Below are 20,260 nucleotides of genomic sequence, written 5' to 3' on the forward strand. Positions count from 1 at the left end.
CTCTCGCCCTTTTCTTAGTGGATGTGGAACTTGGGTGACCACGATGCAAAATCTGGATATATTCTTATTATAAGGAAGCAGGAACAAAAATGTTAAGACCTTTGAAAATAATGCCATCTTCAATCAACATTTCATCTCTGTAAGAAAAATAAGTTTGCACTTCAGGTGGTACACTAGATTACTTTAACAGCTATCCAACATTAATGCAGTGATTGAGCTTTTGCAAAATTGGATCCATCTTTGTATGATCTCTTAACTCATCAAGTCTAGTGGTAGAAAAATTATGCACTGCAATCATGTCAAAGTCAAAATTCTCTGCGTCAAGCTATTCCATTGTATTGCTGGGCAATCTGGATAAGATATCAGCCAGATAGAGCAATTTGCCTTTCGTATAGACCATTTTGAAATTGTACTTTTGCAATCTGAGCATCATTATTTGTAATCTTACTGGAGCAGAATGTGTAGGCTTCTTTAGAATAGTAACTAGAGGTGGATGATCTGTTTCAGTCTGACTAGCTCAACCATAAATATAATCATGAAACCTGGAACAAACAAATACTATTGCCAAAAGTTCTTTCTCAATTTGAGCATATTGCATCTCAGTTTGGATAAGTGTTCTAGATACATAGGCTACTGGTCTACCCTCTTGAAGTAAAACTATGCCAATACCAAATTTTGAAGCATCACAGTAAAGAATGACTGGTTTGTTCACATCATAGTATCTTAATGTAGATGGGGTAGCAATTTTCTGCTTAAGGTCTTCAAATGCCTTCTGGTGATGTTCTAACCATGACCATGCAACATTTTTGTGCATCAGCTCGCTTAAAGGCACTCTTAACTCACTGATATCTGGTCTAAACTTGCCTAAATAGTTGACCATGCCTAGGAAACACTGCAGAGCTTGAACATTTGTCTGGTGCAGACATCTCAAGAATAGCTGCTTGCTTGGTTGGGTCTGGTCTTAAGCCTGTACTGGTAAATAAATGATCTACATATGTAACCTTTGGAAGTCTGAATTTTCACTTCAGAGGATTGAGCTTCAAGTTTACTTCACGTGCTGTGTCTGGAACTCTCTTTAGATTTCTGTCATGCTCAGCTTCACCATTGCCTCCAACCAATAAATCATCTACTATTATGGCACAAGGATAACCTGAAAGAATTTGCTGCATTGCACGTAGAAGGACTTCACTTGCAGAATTTATTCCAAATGGTATCCTTAGGAATCTGTATCTGCCAAATGGAGTACCAGAAGTCATTAGAAATGAAGATTTGTGATCAAGCATCACTTGCCAAAATGAACTCTTTGCATCCAAAACAGAAAAAACATTTGGTATTAGAGCTGCGACCTCTTCAGCTGTGCGCATTGGATGATACGGTCTCATCAATGCTTTGTTCAAATCTATTGGCTCAATATGTATTTTGATTTTGTCTGAGCCTTTTTTGTGAGCTGCAACCATGAACAACACCCATTCAGATGGTTCTGTGACTGGACAAATCACACCTTGCTGCACCATTTTACCCAGCCGAGCTTTAACTTTATCTTGCATGGCTATCGGAACTCTCCTTGCTGGTCTGACCACTGGAGTGACCTTTGGGTCTAACTTCATGGAATGCACAACTTGAAGTTTGCCCAGCTTATCATCAAAAACAGCATACTCTGAGAAAATAGCTTCAGAGAAATTAGATCTAGGAGATGCACTTATATGATGAATTTCTTTGGTAAAAGAAAGCAGATTCATTCTCAAACCATCTCTGAGACCCAATAAAGACTGTACTGGTCTTCAGACTACATAGAATAACAAGTTGCAACAGCTCTTGGCCAAATAACATGAAAGCATCACTGAGCCTTTGGTTTGAATTTCTTCACCTCCATAAGCAACATGTTTCAAACTACTGACCACACTGAGTTTTAGTTCTCACTTTAGCAAATGTGTCTGCAGATATAACATTACACTTTGAACCAGTGTCTACTTTAAGCTGTGTGGGTTTACCATTGATCTAAACAGTACAAAATACTTAGCTTTTCGCAAATAAATTGATCGCATCAACTCTTTCATCGATCACTGATGCACCATCTACATAGAAAGTTGACTGCATTGGCTCTACTTGATCAGCTTGCTTTTCTATGTGACCCTTCTTTACAACTGTGTGAGGTCTACTTGATTTGCAAAGCTTTTGGAAATGGTTCCTTTTTTTTACACTTGTGACATGGCTGACCAAATGCTATGCATTTCTGTCTTTTATACTCATGATTTGCACCACAGTTGCGACAATTAACAAAAAAGCTAGACTGGGCTTTTTTGATCCATCCTTGTACTGCATTGAGCTTGAACATGAGCCTGAGCATGCTCCTTTAACTAAACTGGTCTTGGAACTTGCTAGAAAGCTACGAGGTCTCCCTGATGAGCCAGCAGTGTAGTGGCTGCCATGTGCTTAGTAAGCCTATTTCTATTTGCCACATGTTGCATGTCATCCACATTTGCTCTGGAGCCTACGGAAACCATGCTGTTGTCACTTGCAAGTACACTTGTGTGCTTTTCTGTCACTTCATGGATTTGACAAATCTCTATGGCTTTATTCAACATTAAATCACTGTCACGAAGCAAAATCTTTCTAACAGCAGCACTTTTAATACCACACATGAGTCTGTCCTTTATTAACTCAACTTTTAAATCACCAAACCAACACATTTTAGCTTTGTTTCTCAGGTCAGTTGTATAAGCTGCAAAACTTTTCCCCTGGTTTCTGTTTTCTCATGTAAAACAAATGCCTCTCTAATGTAATATTTGTTTGGGGGTTACACATTTCTCTGAACTTGCACTTCAAACACTTGGGGGTCTTCTGTTGATTCAGCCTGTACAACAATATGATGACCTTCACCTTCCCCTTCATATACTGCTGATGCATACACAAATGAACGCTCTCTTTCTATGGCCTCTGACCCTGCTAGGTTTAGTAAAATGAATGCCCCAGTGCATACATCTTTGTCTGCATAAGCTGCTTGTATAAAATATCATACTCTTGCTCAAATATTCTCCAATTCACTGCAATATTCTGATCAAATACAAAAGGTAAGGGCTTTCGAAATCCATCTACCATATTAACACATACCAGTGAAGGGTTCTGCAAATTAACACAAACATATTCACATACACATATGCCCGAACTTTATGCCAGTCTCTGTAACTTTGCACTTCTGAAATTATGCTTTTGGGCTTTCCATGCAATTGGGCTTATTCTGTGAAACAACCTTCCCGAGCACTGTAATATTCTTGATATTACTGTATTGTAAGAAACACCTCTTATCAGTGTAAGAAACCTATCAAAGAACTGTACGTGGCCCTGTGTAACTGGATTTTATGAAATAAGACTCAGGGACATTGTAATACTCTTGAAATTATTGTTCTGCTAAAGTAATTTATCACCATTTTAAAAAGCATTTCAAATTACTGTATGATGTGAATAAACTTGCTAGAAAAGCTTTAAGTCAATAACATTTTGAAGTAATTGCACTTTGCAAATAAACTGGGCAAGAGAAGCTTTAAGTCAATAACATTTCAAAGTAATTGCACTTTGTGAATAAACTCTACGCAACACTGAAATCTTCTCAAAATGGCAGCACCTTGCTAGGCAACTCTTTACAGTGCAAGAAACACTCTGTAATGGCAGCACTTTGTGAATAGACATACCCAGCATAAGAAACTTTTTCAAAATGGTCGTACTTTAACTGTACTTCATGAAATAGTTGCTCTTTGCACACAAGAAACTTATACATACACAGCACACACTGTAATCATGTTTACATACTGTGAGATACTTCAAATAACTTTAATTATGCCCGTGATACAATACGAAGTTGTAGTTATGCCAAAACACAGCACTTTACCAAAAACATGCACTCGCCTTTATTTTATGCTCAATGTGCCCTTTTTTGCCCTTATTATATTCGTTTTGCTCATTTAATTTCTGGTCATGCCCATTCTTGTGCTCGTTTTACTCTAAACATGCCCATTTTGCCCCAAACTCATTCATTTTGCTTTTAAACATGCTTGTTTTGCTTTTCTGTTAATCATTTCTTCAAATACTTTTGTTTTAAACATTTCCCTTGGTTAATAAACCTTTTGTGCCTTCCACTTGTTTAATATGTGCCCTTGTAATGCCCCATTTTATCTTTCTTACAAAATAAACAGCTTCTGCAGTTTCTGATTACCTTTTATTCTTTTCTGGCTCCTTTTGTGGTTGTTTTTTTTTATTTTACCATCACTGTCATGTCTGCACCTCATGGCTCCGAATATTATTTTCTGCAATCCCGGTTCTAACACCATGTCAGAGTCTGCATGGGTTATTTTCAAGCAGCTTTATTTTATACAAACACATTACAATAGAAATTTACTGACTTTAACTTAAGTAACATATACAAACTAACTACTGCGATCATGCAAGCTCTCTTTCTTGCTGCTCTGTCAAAATGGCACTAGGAGTAGCACATGTCTAACATTTATACGTGTAGGAGTAGCACATATCTAACATGTATACATGCATGCACAGTCTTGACATGGTTCTTAAAGACACAGCACACCTCACATATGCACTGTGATCTACAATGGGCTACTGGAGTAACAGATGAGAACGTATTCCTGCACCTTAGGCCTGGCACACTCACAGTAATTTATAATCAGTGAGATTTGTAATTTGCTTTGCAGACTATCAGGAGAACAATCTAACTCAAGTGTTGTTTGAAATAAAACAGAAAGCTATAGTTTAATGATGTCATGAATGTGGTGGATGTGAGTTATGCATTTTATACTAGCAAAAATGAAAAATTATTCTTCATTTGTTCAGTACAAGTAAAGCAGTCTTGGCATTTTAACTTTTGTACACTGCTCAAAAATATTTGCTGCTGGATTTAAATGTTTGTCCATCAGCATTGCTAGAATACTTAGGAAGTTGTCAGGCATGCAGTCCAACAGACCACTGAGGGACATAGCCCACATTCTCAATTGCATTATCTTCTTATAGTCACACAGGAGACGAATGGAGAGTGAAAGAGTCATACCCTGGACTACAGGAAGTAGCTAATAGGCTTAATCTGCTGTACTAACTACCACTTGATATAATACTTTTTGTGCATGACTGAGTTGCATATTCCCAGGGTGAAACTAAACATCAATGGGAATGATGTATCTGATGTATCATGCCCCACACTAATATTATCTCTGTTACTGTATTCTAGGGTGGTGCTGCGGTAGCGTTGTCGCCTCATAGCAAGACGTTGTCCCGTTTGATTCTTAGATAGAGCGTCTTCTGTGTGGAGGCATACATGAATGGGGCATGCCTTCGTTGAAGGCTGTGCGTCAGGGCTGGTAACCCGGTACGTAAAAATCCACTACCAATCATTAGCGGACCGAAGTTCCGCTGTGGCGACCCCTAACCGGGAAAAGCCGAAAGACACAAACTGTATTCTAGGTTTTACAAAGTAATTAAGTTTCCGTCTCTTTTTTGGTATTTAAAATATCCATTGCTAACAGCCACTTGACTTTTTATAACAACATGCTGCAATGTTAAGCAGATAGAAATGTAGGTCTACTGATTGACACAGTAGTTGAAACTTTTCTTCCCTGTGGCCTTTTAAATAATCAAGCTGATTAAAAGTATATACAGTGTTTTGAACATGTGTTGTGTTATGGATTAAGCTTAGAGCATGAATGTTTTACATCTATTTAAGTCATCAAGACTGTTTTGCTTTCTTTTTCTATTTATTAGAACAGCAGGCTTGGAAATGCATGCATTTTAGTTCTTTTTTTAAATGTTTCGGTTCAAAATATGATGCGTCGGTGATTAAATTACTTCATTCATATGTTTTTCCAGTAAGGCTTTATATGAAATCCATGAAATTTATGTTCATACAATAAATATCTTCATTTGTGAGGCCACTGTAACAGTATGATACAGCATTTGTATTTATTTGTTGTCTGTTGCTCATGTGCCTTCTGAGTTTCTTCAGTTGTCTTTGTCTTCTCTGCGATGATTACTGGTGGTCTTGTACCTGTGAAAATACTGATGTAGGTGGGTCACCAGACTTCCATTTATGTCTAGCTTTGGTCCATCAGTTTCATGCTAGAGAAAATGAACTCTATTGTGGCTTGTGATAGTTCTTGTTGGCTATTTTTTAATTGTATTTCTTCATAGAAAGATGGAAAGCCTCAGAACACTGGTAGACTATATCCATACTCTCAGCTTTGCAGAATTTTGCAAAACATTACTGATTTTGCCTCATATTTTAGTCCTGTACCTCATAAAAATTGTATAGCTGGTAAATCACCAACGATTATCATTAGTAAATAATATCAGACATTAGAGTTTCTTATTCAGAAAAGTTATGTCGATGTAAAACTTGCTGTATTAACTTTTTCAGTTGGAGTAATATTTAAAAAATGTCCGTGATTTGGGATCTCTCCCCCTCATTATTTTTGGCTTTGTCTAGATCTATTGAGCAAAAAGGTTGTGAGGTATGTCTTCATCTGGTCTAGCTCATTCTCCTTTACCATCAAAACTGCAGCTTTAGCTCGCAGTTTCCTCAGCACTGTTGCACACTTTCCCAGGATTCAATGCCTCCCTTGCTCATAATCCCTTGCTCTCCACCTTCCTAGTGTTCTTCTGCAGATCTTGCATACTACTTCTTCAGTCCACATTGGTTGCAAATGGCCTTAGGCTTCACTACCTTGATTTTTTCTATTTTTGGAGTGCCCCCCCCCCCCCGTACCTGCAAATGCAGTGACCCATCTCAAACAAAATAGTACAGTTATGTAAGGTACTTACCATGAAAGCAATATTGAAAAGAGGTGTTTGTAACAATAACATTTCTCCCCCTTGCATAGAAGTCCTCTCTAATTATTGCACACATTATGTTTCACATCATTCATAAAACTTTGTACATTTCCTAGTACTACAGAATCCTTTTTGTATTTTCTTTTGTATATTTTTCAAGCCTTTTGAGCCTGTTGACCATCAGGTCAGTCACCATGACTGTAACTATGTGCTGCATACTGGGAAGAGCAGCTTTGGTGCAGCTGTCACCTAGGTAGCCATCAGGTGACTTTTTTCGTGCTTGTCTTGATATTTACTCAGCATGTCATACGTGTGCTTAAGGGAGTGGTGGGCTGTGAGTACTGCATGGGGCCTTCACCCAGTTCTGGCATTGATGTAGCTCCTAATACAGTGATACCCTCCCATCTTGTGCAGACAGCTCCCTTTAGGTTTCTGGGCTCCACCAGATATTCATTAATGGGAGATGCACCCTACAACACATCTGTTAACCTGTCCAATAGAACAACCACGTAGGCCACCCTTTTTTAATGCCCTCCATCCCCAGCTGATGTCACCAGCACATGTGCTGCTACATAAACTTGGTCTGCTGAGGTCATAGTTAGGGCTTCATCAATCCTCTCCACTTAGCCAGCATGTTTTTTTACATATTACTGTATTTGCCTCAGTGGAGGCAGCTGTTCAAAGAGTCATTATGAGAGTTAGGTGTGACTTGTAAGCATGGATGGATATTTGGCTCAACACTGAATATTTATCTATCACAAGCATACCTTCCATGCAGAACATTCATACTCAATGAAAAAAAGAGAATGTGTCCATTATTGGAGTTGTATGAGAGCCTAGCTTTATTTGTGTCAGTATTTTCACAAGCTCATTTGGCAAATGTTTTATGCCGGATGCCCTTCTTGACACAACCCTCCCCATTTATCTGGGCTTGGGACCGGCATGATGCGTTTAAGGTGGAGGTGGGATTATATCAAGGATCAGTTCTGAGCCCTTTCTTATTTGCAGTGGTGATGGACAGGTTGACAGATTAGATCAGACAGGAGTCCCTGTGGACTATAATGTTTGCAGATGACATTGTGATATGTAGTGAGAGTAGGGAACAGGTTGTGAAGACCCTGGAGAGGTGGAGATGTGCTTTAGAGAGGAGAGGAATGAATGCCAGCAGGACTAAGACAGAATATATGTGTGTGTGAATGAGAGGGAGGATATTGGAATGGTGAAGATGCAGGGAGTAGAGCTGGCAAAGGGGAATGAGTTTAAATACTTGGGATCAACAGTTCAGAGTAATGGAGAGTATGGAAGAGAGGTGAAGAAGAGAGTATAGGCAGGATGTCATGGGTGGAGAAGAGTGTCAGGAGTGTACCAGTAAGAGTGAAAGGGAAGGTCTACAAAAGGGTAGTGAGACCAGCTATGTTATATGGGTTAGAGACAGTGGCATTAACAAAAAGGCAGGAGTCAGAGTTGGATGTGGCAGAGTTAAAGATGTTAAGATTTGCACTGGGTGTGATGAGGATAGACAGGATTAGTAATAAGTATATTAGAGGGTCAGCCCAGGTTGGACGGTTTGGAGACAAAGCCAGAGAGGCAAGATTGTGTTGGTTTGGAAATGTGCTGAGGAGGGATGCTGGGTATATTGAGAAAAGGATGTTAAGGATGAAGCTGCCAGGTAAGAGGAAAAGAGGAAGGCCTAAAATAAGGTTTATGGATGTGGTGAGAGAGGATATGCAGGTGGTTGATGTGACAGAGCAAAATGCAGAGGACACAAAGAAATGGAAACAGATGATCCGCTGTGGCGACCCCTAATGGGAACAGCCAAAAGAAAAAGGAGCTTTTCACAAGCTTAATGCCAGCTTTTGCCTTCACAGGGAAAAGGGACAGCTTTGAAATACTGTCCAGATCAACGTACTCAGAGGGGGCAAAACCTAAATATTATGATTTACTGTTTCAGTGACATCTCCTCAAAGATATACTGTTACATTATCTTACACAACTGTGCTTCCCTTAATGACTCAAAGCTGTCACACTGAAGATTTGGAACTGCATTTTGAGTACCACTTACCCAGAACCCTTCTCTCTATGATGAACGTGCTCAAAGAAACAAACTTATGTTGCCATTTGCTATCCTTATAAAACAGTTGCTGTTGCTGCAACTTAGGTGCTGTATACTTTATGACTGAAAAATAACGTAGTTCTTGGGAACCAGCAGAAGAACAGAGATAGGTAAAACATTTTCTGATTCACATGCAATAAATTAAAATGTATAAACACCCTTTGTTTCTGTTTTATTTTTAGTAATTTAGTGCAAGGTGTGTTTACTGTAAGAAAGTGTTTTGTTAAATTATAGACAACTATATATTTTCAAGAATGTGTATCTGTTCCTTCAGGTTTTTCAATATTTCATCAACCGTGTGCGACAGAAATTACACATTGTGCTATGCATGAGCCCAGTTGGAGAGGCATTTCGATCAAGGTGTCGAATGTTTCCATCTCTTGTAAACTGCTGTACCATTGACTGGTTTGTACAGGTGAGCAATGACCAATTACAACAGTTGCTGTGGTATACTAGTTGTGCAGTATTCTGCCCAAGTTGCTACTTTCATTAAAAATAAGTATTTTGGTGATATATCAGAACCTGAAATAATCATAGTTGTTTTATTAACTCTTTCATTTGTGTCTAGTTTTGAACCCTTTATTCTGAATTACAGAAACCTACTTTAACCATTTTAAGTAAAGTAATTCACAAAGCATTGATTAATTTATATTTATTACTTTAAGGTTAACAGCTTTATTAAAGTATGAGAAAAAAGAATACCCACTCGGCACAAATTGAACAAAGATGCTGCAGCATAAAAAATTAAATAATGGGATAATTAGATGCGCTGGACACTTAAAACAAACAAAAATAAATAAATAAAGTTTTTTTTTTAAGATTGATGTTTTGTCTTTACTGCATACCCGCATATATAAAGCAAGGTCAAGAACTCATCTTCTTCCCTGACACTCATTTGTCATACTGTATACTTACTTTTGCCCATGTACTTAATGAAGTTTGATTTGAAACTGGAGTATACACATTCTTACTTTTCATATTAATCTGCTACACTGTTTACCCTTTTTTATAAAATTATTTCAGGCTGCTGTAGGCTTATTTCAGTATACATTGCACTTTCTGAAGCTTAAGTCTTCTGCCTTTAATTAGTACCATATATTCCACCAAATACTCCTCATACTGCACGCTAAATGCCAAAAAAAAAATCTCCTGTATCTTCTGTTGGTTTTCAAAGCTTAGATGACCAGGTCTGTCATCTGTAATCCTTTCTTGTATCATTAATCTTACAGTCTTTGGTTTCTTATAGTAAAATGTTCTTATAATGCCACTATCCTTTTCCTTAAATCAGTTTTATAGAGGTTCTAAAACATTTTCTTCTGATTAGGTCAGGACCAGCTGTAGGATAGTGAACCTATTTGGCGAAATAGGACCTTGCTCTCATATGGAGGGCACTACACAAGGCTCCAACAGGGTTATTATGCATTTTGTTTCCCACAGCACTTGCTTGAGAGATAGTACAGCAAACTGTAAGGCATTTTCCTACTTGTAGCCTTGCTCTTGCAGTAACTTTGAGTCTCATTAGTACAGTGGACTGCATTTCCTATCATGCATTGCACTAGTGGCAAGTCCAGTATTACCAATACTGTGGTTTCATGACACTTGTATAGGTCAAAGTCTCAGTTGCCCATGCTTCCATAGTAGATGGGACAAGTATGTGTCTTAGAGACTACCTCTTCTCTGGAAAAGGCTTACTGTCCTCATGAAGCAGAATTCATCCCTAGCCGAATTGAAATGTAAATTGAACAGTGGATGGGGAATCAAGAATTTACCCGTGGTCTGACATCTATGTCTCTGGTAGACAGAGGCAACCTGTAAATGCTTCACTACCCATAGCCAATTCTATTATCTACCCCTGGAAAAAAAACAAAGTTATTAAAACTTGGAAGATACATTTGGGAAGCAAGGGAATAATAGTATAAAACCAAATCCAGTATTGATCACAGGGACAGGATAGCAAAGGCCAACTGAGAAGGAATAAAGTTAAAAAGAGGAAAAGCAGAACCTGGCATTTGAATTTACATACAAATGTCACAGAAGGGAAAAAACATCAAATGCCATTGAATGAAGAAAAACCATGATGGTGTTCCAGTAATTATAGGATACCATGTATTAGTTATGGTGAGGACCACAAAAAACAACTACTATAGGAAAGGTTAGCGTAAATAAGAGTAGAAATGTTATGGAGCCTGATTTAGGTAGAACAATAAGAAATTCTGCTTATTGGAGACTTGCTAATCGGGTATTCATTTATATTTATATAAGGGGATAATTTCCATAGTTTTGTGGTTTCATTCTTACTAGGGACAAGGCAGTGGAAAACCCTCAGTGAAAGACTGAGGAATATATTAGTAGTAGTAATAACATACAATTATTTTCTTATATGATGAAAAAAGGCTTAAAAATTCAGATTTTTGTGTTGCTGCAAGGCAATAGACCTCTTGGCATTTATTGAAATCAAAGACCTACATCACTCTTTTTCAAGAATAATATAATGCAAACATAAGCAAACTATGACTAGGAAGCTGATGTTTTGACAGCTAAGCTCGTGTTTAAACAGCAATTGTATATTGTATAGTTCTCGTGTTAATGAGATTGAATAACATAAACAAAATTGTTCATTGTACATTTAAAAATTGATGATAATGTAAAATCTGTTCATAGAATATAGTGATGCTTTCATGTTGACAGAGCAAAAGTGACGAGAGCATAATGCTTATAATTGCTGAGAAATTCTCTTCCCATCCTCCATGAAGAGTAATTAACTAAGACTAATGAAATATTTAAACTTCATCACTGTCACTTTATTATTTCTATCCATTTGCAACAATCCAAATATTTTGATTAATGCAGTTCATGATATTTAATGATGCTTATGTCATCCCAGTATACAAAGCAATACTCAGTAATTTATTCTGAGATGCTTGCTCTTTGTGAAATACACCCAAAGCTGATTACACATATTATGGGAATGCAAACCCACCAAACAACTATGGACAATACTACAGCAGGGTTATTATCAAAATCCTGAATGCAGATGCTCTGCAAATGGGATATCGGACGGCAGATGGTCAATTGCCATCTTGCCGACCGTCAATAGTTCATATCAGCAAATGCCACTGTGCATTCACTGATATGAAGTCGATCTAAGGGCTAGAGATTGCCATACAGTGCGGATTGGGACATTCGTCCCTTTCCTGACTGTAGTGCAATCTCGGAGTTGGAAGATATACTTAGCAGGGTGTGTGGGGGAGTGCAGGGGGGCTTTCCCCCTGCGAAGATGTACTGAATTTTTGCACTGTAGTGTTTTATGTTCAACATTAACATCGACTCTGTAGTTGTCGGGTATTTGACTTGATGTGAGCAGACTTTATTTTAAATTCAGGCATTCAGTTCATGTTTATGAGCGTGAATGCAATTGTTTTACAATGTTTTGATAGTAAACCAATATAGCAACATATACACAGTAACGTCCCAAAACAAAAACCTATTTTTTGACAATTTGCTTTGCCACATGAAGAAATTGATGTACTCCATCTAAATCACTAATTACCATTTTTGCCCTGGCAAAATTTTACATAACAAAAAATAGAGTTCACTGTGTCCTCTAACCTGGTCATAGTTTTTTTCAACAATATGTAGGGTGGCGCAGTGGTGCAGTGGTTAGCGTTGTCACCTCACAGCAAGAGGTTCTCTGGTTTGATCCTCAGCTAGTGTGTTTTCTGTGTGGAGTCTGCATGTCCTCCTTGCATTTGTGTCTGTTCCTTCCAGGTGCTCTGGTTTTCTCCCACATTCCAAAGATATGCATCTGGAGCCTTTCTCCCCAGGCCTTTGCTGAAAATGGGCTTTGTCCCAGTCAGATTTTCCAGGTAAACAAATGTTAAGTAAATAAAACTAAGTACTATTAAGCTGTCAAATTAGTTTCTAAACACAATTCTGAATCCCAAATCTCACTTAAAGCATGGAATTTATATTTAAACATTTTAAATTCAAGTAATACACTTATCTTTGAAGAGTGTGTTATTAAATTTCTGGAATAAATTATATGTTAAAAGCGTAAATGTTGTAGATAATGTATATAGGTTCATAGGTTAATAGAATTATACTAGGCTAATTTCCACTCGGGCTTTTATAGGCATAATCACGCAGCCCCAATGTATCCCATGGGTTATCATGCCCTAGAGGTTACTTTAAGGGTTATATGTTAGTTAGGGTATGATTTAATGGCTGCCTCTTTCCATCAGAGACATAGGTTTCTAACCACTGGTGAGTTTCCAGTTTCCCATCCACTGGTCCAGGTTGCACTTGAATAGCATTAGGGAAGAGCTCTGCTTCCCATGGATGGGAGGCCTATTCCAGAGAATGGGGATCTTCTGAGATACATGCCTGTTCCTCCAACATGTCCTATTAAGTCACAAACTAAGTTTAAATCCTTAGATCTAGTAGTTCTAGTACTGTATATTTTGTGGATATACAAAAGGTACATCAGAGTGGGATCCAAGGACTCCTTATATGCCAGGCATAAATCACCTCTCAACAGTGGGTAGGAAACAGAGTATAGAGATAGGACTTTGAGACGATCTGCATAGGACATTGTGTTTACTCCATGTATTCTTTTTGTGAGGAATCTCAGTGAATGTTCCACTGATGCATGTGCCTGACCAGATACATAGTGAAAGGTGTGCAATACTCAATGATGGGTTTGATGAGGGCTGAGTACAGTATCAGTTACTTCCCTGGACCTAGATGCCATGCCCTTACTTATAAGTTGAATGACATAGAATGGTTTTTCTTACTACTCTAGACACATCTTAGTTGAAAGCGAGGTTACTGTCTACATGAGTCCCCAAATCCCTGATTTTTGTGTCTACTTTTAGGAGTGTTTTATTAATGAGGCAGTCCTTCTGTATTATTATGCATTTCTTGGCATTAAACCATGGCTTTGGCACCAATCAATTGTCTGTGTTAGACCATCCTATATGATGGTAGTATCTTAGGAAATTTCTATGATTGCTTCTGGCTTGCAGTCAACTGCAAACTTGGTAAGCCAGAGGCCCTTGACATTGGCCTTGACTTCCAAAAAAATAGATGCCAAAGAGGATCAGAATGAGAAAAGGGCCCTGGGAGACTCCACTGGAGACTGGCCTCTTTGTGGAGGTGGTTTCTCCAGTCTTAACTTCCTAGGTCCTGTCTGTGAGCCAACTGGCTATCCAGAGAATTGCATAGAGGTTCACCTCATTTCATGAGATTGTTTACAATGTCTGACTGAAGTATTGTATGAAATGTCTTTGGTAGGTCATGGTAGGCAGTATGCATTGTTTTGCCCTCACCCATTGCCTTGGCGTCCTTCTCAAAGAAGTCCACCAGGTTCAGTAGGCATTACCTGCCTTTGATGAAACCAGTCTGGGTTGGATGCAGTGTCTAAAGGCTTTCTATGTTACTGTTATTCATTTCCATGATAATACTTTCCATAGCTTTGCCCTTGAGACTAATCAGGCTAATAAGTATGCAGTTCTCAGGATCTTTGGATGATCCATCCTCGTGCTGACAGATGACCGTTGCAGTCTTCCTGCATGGCAAGAAACCTATGTGGAGGCTATGGTTAAATAGTGATTCTAGTGGCCCTGATAAGTCATATTTCAGGCTATTTAAGAGGCATCCTGGGATGTTATCAGGGCCCATCAAAGCTGTACTCATGGCCTTAGAGTGCAGATCTAAGACTTGCACTCTACGGATAGTCAGAGGGTTATATTAGTAGACGTTATTTCTTGGGGAGTTGCTAGGGGTGAGAGGGAGAAAAGTTTGTTGTGTTTGCATTTTACCTTAAATGAAGACAAGACTCTTCTTTCTCTTTTTCAGTGGTATTTATTACACACGTGTGGGAGCCTACTGGAAAGTACCAGGGAGACTCCCCGAACAAAGGAATGCATAAGCGTATATGCTGGTGATATTGCTGACAGTACAAAAATATAAACTAGACCAATTAAAATAATACAAAAGACAATTAACCAATCACAGTTCACATTACTACATCGCTAGGCAAAGAAAGAAAATCGGATACACTTCCATATAAGACACATTTCTTGCTATCAGACAGGCTCTTGTTTTTCAGTACATTTCCACTATTCACAGTTTACTTAATAGTTCATAGTACAGAGTTCAAATCAATACATACAGGTTCTCACATACTCAATCTCCTTTGAACACATGCTTTGACCATTCATATTCTACAATCCCCCATTTGATGCTGTGTAAGCATCACTGTTTAGTCTATCATACATTTGCTCTAAGTCTAACATAACCATGTGGCTAGTTCCTTCAACATTGTCACATATTTTTATTTCATCATCCATAACTGTAGACCTATAAAACTTTGGCACCTTTTTAATAGTCTTGAAAGACATTAATTTCAAAATCAATGCTTTGATTAAAAACACAACAAGAAAAGCAATAAGCGCTATTACTGCAATTAATAGGATTAACTTTAAACGTCCACCTCCCCAACCTGAGAACAGGTTAGTTAGCCATGCACATGTTGAGTTATCAGCCTCCTTGGCCTTAGAGAGTTCGGAGACTCTTTGAATGAGTTTGAGATGACTTTCAATTTCGTGCTGATTGTCAGGAATAAACATAAAACACTCCTCCTGGATTAAAGCGCAAGTTCCGCCTTTTGCCACTAGGGTGAAATCAAGAGCCATATGGTTTTGGAGGATTACAGCTCTCATGGCAGTCAGTTCATCAGTCACTAGTTCTAAGGCAGAAAATGTGGCATTGCTTAATACTTCAAGCAATTTAGACAGTTTTCTCAGTTCCCAGATTGATTTTGCTGCTCCGTATGCTGGGATTATACCAGCCCATGATATGACATCATCACCCAAGTCCATATGAGATAGTCCTTTGGTGCCAGCATGAGCTAAGTCATGATGATAAATCCATGATGCATCAATTTGGCCTAACGGATTGGTAGGCTTTTTAACCTCTTGCACTTTGCGAATTTTCCCTTTGGGTAAGGCAGATGTATGTCAGATGGCTGGGACTAGATAACCTAAGAAGCAGTTACCAGACCAGTTCTCTGGTAGCCATTTATAGGGCATTCTTCCGCATATAAAATAACAGTCTTGTACCAGGGTGGTAACATTTAAAGAATGATCACTGCCCGTGGTTATGCCATGGAATATGGCAAGAAATACGATATTCAGATAATGAGGCATTTCTCAATATCGGCTGAATGGCATCAAATGAAACTCAACAGCCTGAGGCTAAGCGTTTCCTTCTGAATAATTGCACTGGTATTCGATTGTAGTATTGCAGATACTTTGTCCCATTTTTCAAGCCCAGTGATGTTGACTTGTGTAATTCCGTCGGAAACAGAGTGCCATTGTGACGGAGAGAAAGTTGGAATGCAATAGATTTACTGAATGTAATGTTAGCAGCGTTGTCAAGTAGACTAGTCCATGTATCAATGATACTTAGTGGAGCTGCAGCCAATAACAATCCCCCATGTATGGAGGCAATAGAAGTGCAGATCCAGCAGTTAGACACGTTGAATGTAGAAGCATAGACATATTTGATGGCTTGATAGGTGTTGAAAGGTGGGTGCCAAATGGCTCGTTTGGTGTGTTGCGTCGATGGAGCAGGAAATAAAAATGGCCACAGCAAAAATAACAGTGCAACAAGAATGACCACCAAAATGATTGTCCAGTATTTGTGTGGAAATAGTGGTTGAGTCTGTGTAGTGTCAGAAGTTGGAGTTTTCCAAAAGGGTGAATATTAGGCATTGTCAGGTACTGGAACAGTTCTACTGCGAGTACATGTAGCAATGTGAGGAGAATCTGGAGTTGAAAAAGGTAAAGGCTGTTGATCTTCAGACGGCACAACTTTTTTGATGTGTGAAATGTGGATCCAAGTCGTAGATCCCTGCAGTCGCACAGCAGATGACGTTAGAAGAACCAGGAAGGGCCCCTTCCAGTGCGGCTGGAGCGCTGTTTTTCTAGAGAAGGATTTAACGTAGACACAATCCCCTGGTTGCAAAGTGGATGCTAGAAAAGGATCAGGAAGATGTTGAGCAACTGCTACTTGTCGGTGGTAAAACTGTAAGAAAGAAACAAGAGATTTGCAATACAAAAGAACGTCATTATCAAATGCATCATATTCAGCAAAAAGGTGGGGGCAGTGCCATGGGCATAAGCAAAGGGCGACCCATGAGGATTTCATGTGGAGAAAGACCTTTAGCAGGATGCGGTTGTGACCGCATAGAAAGTAAAGCTAGTGGTAAGGCCTGTACCCAAGTTAGGCCTGTTTCTGAAGTGACTTTAGCAAGTCTGGTTTTCAAAGTCTGGTTCATAGTTCAATAATACCTGATGCCTGTAGTCTGTATGGACAATGAAATTTCAAAGTAATGCCTAACATTGTACACAATGAATCAACTAACTTAGCAGTAAAATGTGTCCCTCGGTCAGAATATATTTGACAAGGAACACCAAAACGAGGTATTAATTCATAACACAACTTTTTTGCAACTGAAATAACATAATTCTTAGCACATGGGTAGGCTTCTAACCATCCCGAAAAAATATCAACAATAGTCAAAACATATCTAAAATGAGCACATGGTCGGAGTTCAGTAAAGTCCCATTGTAAGGCACAAAATGGTCCCATTAGTTTTGACACAGGTTGAGCGGGAGCCAGAGTGCCCTTTGAAACTTTATGCTGTAAACAAATGGAGCACGTGCTCAAAAAATGTTGCACAGAAACAGAAAGTCCTGGGGCAAACCAATCCTTCTGGATTTGTTTAATCAATGCTTGTACCCCGACATGAGCTGGCAAATGGTATGCTTTTATAAGAGAATTTAACATGGATGTGGGGCAAATTAATCTGCCATCCGGGTGCTACCAAATTGAATCAGAGCATTGAAAACGATTATGGGCCAGCCATGTTTTTCTTTCTGATTCCGATGCTTCAGTTTGTAAAGCTTTCAATACAGTACTGTCAAAAGTAAGTGTTTGTAAAATAGGCTGCAAAAATTTTCCCTGAACAGTATTCGAAAGAGCAGCCTGCTTAGCAGCCCAGTCAGCTAAATTATTTCCCTTAGCTACTAGGGAGTCATTAGACTGGTGAGCTGCACACTTGACAACAGCAATTTTGGAAGGTAATAATAAGTCCTGCAAGAGGTGTTCAATATACAGGTAATTTTTTATTGGTGCCCCAGAGGATGTCAAAAAAACCCCTTTCCTTCCATAAGGTACCAAAATCATGAACAACACCATGGGCATAACGTGAGTCAGTATAAATAGTAACAGATTTATCTTTGGCCATTTTACATGCATGCGAAAGTGCCACTAATTCCGTGGCTTGTGCGGAAGTGCCAGGCGGTAATTGTCCAGTTTGCAAAGCCTGAGATGGCGAGTAGACTGACCATGCAGCCTGAAGTTCGCCAAAATTATTTCATAAACAGGATCCATCCACAAAAAGAACTAAATCAGGATTAAGCAAAGGAACATCTTGCAAATCTAATCTAGGAGACAAAACAGTGTTATCTACAAGCACACAGTCATGTGGTTCACCCTCGTCACTTGTTGGAATTAATGAAGTAGGGTTTAGTGGTGGGCAACATGTAATTTGAATAGTGGGATTACTTAATAAACTTAACTCATATTTAGTGAGGCGAGCATTAGAAAGATATTGAGTCTTTGTTTTTAAAAGTAATGCTTGTACCGCATGAGGTACTGCTAATATACTGTCATGCCCTAATGTCAATGGTGCTGCCATATCTATCAAAACAGCAGTGGCTGCTGCTGCACGTAAACAGAATGGGTAGCCAGAAGCAACAGGGTCTAACTGAGTACTGTAATATGCTATAGGTCGATAGCCTCCTGTGCGTGCTTGCGCCAGCAGGCCCAGGACAGTTTTATTTCTTTTGCAACAGAAGAAAACAAAGGGTTTAGAGTAATCTGGGAGCCCTAGGGGAGATGGGTTAATCAATGCTGTTTTCATAGCCTGAAAGGTGTTTCATGTTCAGGGGATCAAGGGAGAGGGTCTGTGACCTCCTTTTTAAAAGCTGTAACAGAGGGGCTGAATTTTCTGAAAAATTGGGCACCCACTGTCTACAATAACCTGCTAGGCCGAGGAATCCCCTGAGTTGTCTCTGAGTTACAAGGCGGGGAGCAGTCTGAATGGAGGTGATTCTGCTTGGAAGTATTTGATGTGAACCTGTGGAAATGATATGTCCCAGGTATTCTACATTGTCTTGAGCAAACTGCAATTTAGATTTATTTACCTTAAAACCTTGTTCGGCTAAAAATCTTAAAACTAGAAGTGAGTCCTCTATACAAGACTGGGTATCTTGTGAAGCACGAAGAATATCATCTACATACTGCAATAATACTGAACGTGGTGGTAACTGTAAATCCTGCAGTTGTCTATGCATCTCTCTGGAAAACAAGGTTGGAGATTCTACATACCCTTAAGCTAGTTGGGTCCAAGTGTACTGTTGGCCCTTATAAGTGAATGCAAACAAATACTGACTATCTGCATGTACTGGGATAGAGAAGAAAGCTGATGAAATATCTGTAACCTTTAAACAATGTGCTATAGGTGGGATACAGCTCAAAATCGTAGCTGGGTTTGGTACGATTGGGAAAACAGGCAAGACAGCTTTATTGACTTCTCACAAGTCTTACACAAATCTGTAAGCTTGTTTACCAGGTTTCTTTACCAGTAGAATTGAGATATTACAAGGACTTGTTGTAGGTACTATAATTCTTTGTTGCACCAGGGCAGAAATGACGGGAGCAGTACCAGATGTGGCCTCTACCGTCAAAGGGTACTGTGGTACCCGATGTAACTTTGCTCCAGGTTTTAAGGTTATTTTAACAGGAGTGGCTGAAATTAGAAATCCAACATCATTATCATGAGTGGTCCATTGATGAGAGGGTAATGAGGTTAAATGCTTATTCTTACCAAGGTCAGACTGCATACACATTGCTTGCAGAGTGACATTTTCATCTAAAGTAGACAAAATACTATCTTGTTTGTCTGAAGGTACTTGTAAATATACTCCTTCAGTGGTACAGAAGATAGTTGCTCCCATCTTACAGAGCAAATCTCTTCCCAATAAATTTAAAGGTGCTGGGGGTCTTACTAAAAATGCATGATTGTCTTGCAATGGTCCCAAAGTCACTGGGACTGGGATGGTTTCAGAATATTCAGTAGGAATACCAGAGACACCTACCCCTCTGGTTACGTTATTGGAGAGGGGGACATTTATTGCTGCTTCACCGGCTAACATAGATTTGGATGCTCCAGTATCAGTCAAGAAGGGA

At 39.0% G+C, this 20,260-nt stretch overlaps 1 protein-coding gene across 1 annotated transcript in view; it reads left to right on the top strand.

The window, feature by feature from the left end:
• The window catches only part of DNAH6 (dynein axonemal heavy chain 6), a 5,071,261-nt gene that overhangs the window by 3,311,977 nt on the left and 1,739,024 nt on the right, over positions 1–20,260 (top strand). Inside the window, exon 49 of the mRNA XM_044059309.1 lies at positions 9,216–9,356. Within this exon, the coding sequence (XP_043915244.1) occupies positions 9,216–9,356 (141 nt within the window). The remainder of the gene's footprint in view (positions 1–9,215; positions 9,357–20,260) is intronic.

This window comes from Protopterus annectens, chromosome 17.part0 (assembly GCF_019279795.1).
Source record: "Protopterus annectens isolate FY-2018-M chromosome 17.part0, PAN1.0, whole genome shotgun sequence".
NCBI classification, from domain to species: Eukaryota; Metazoa; Chordata; order Ceratodontiformes; family Protopteridae; genus Protopterus; species Protopterus annectens.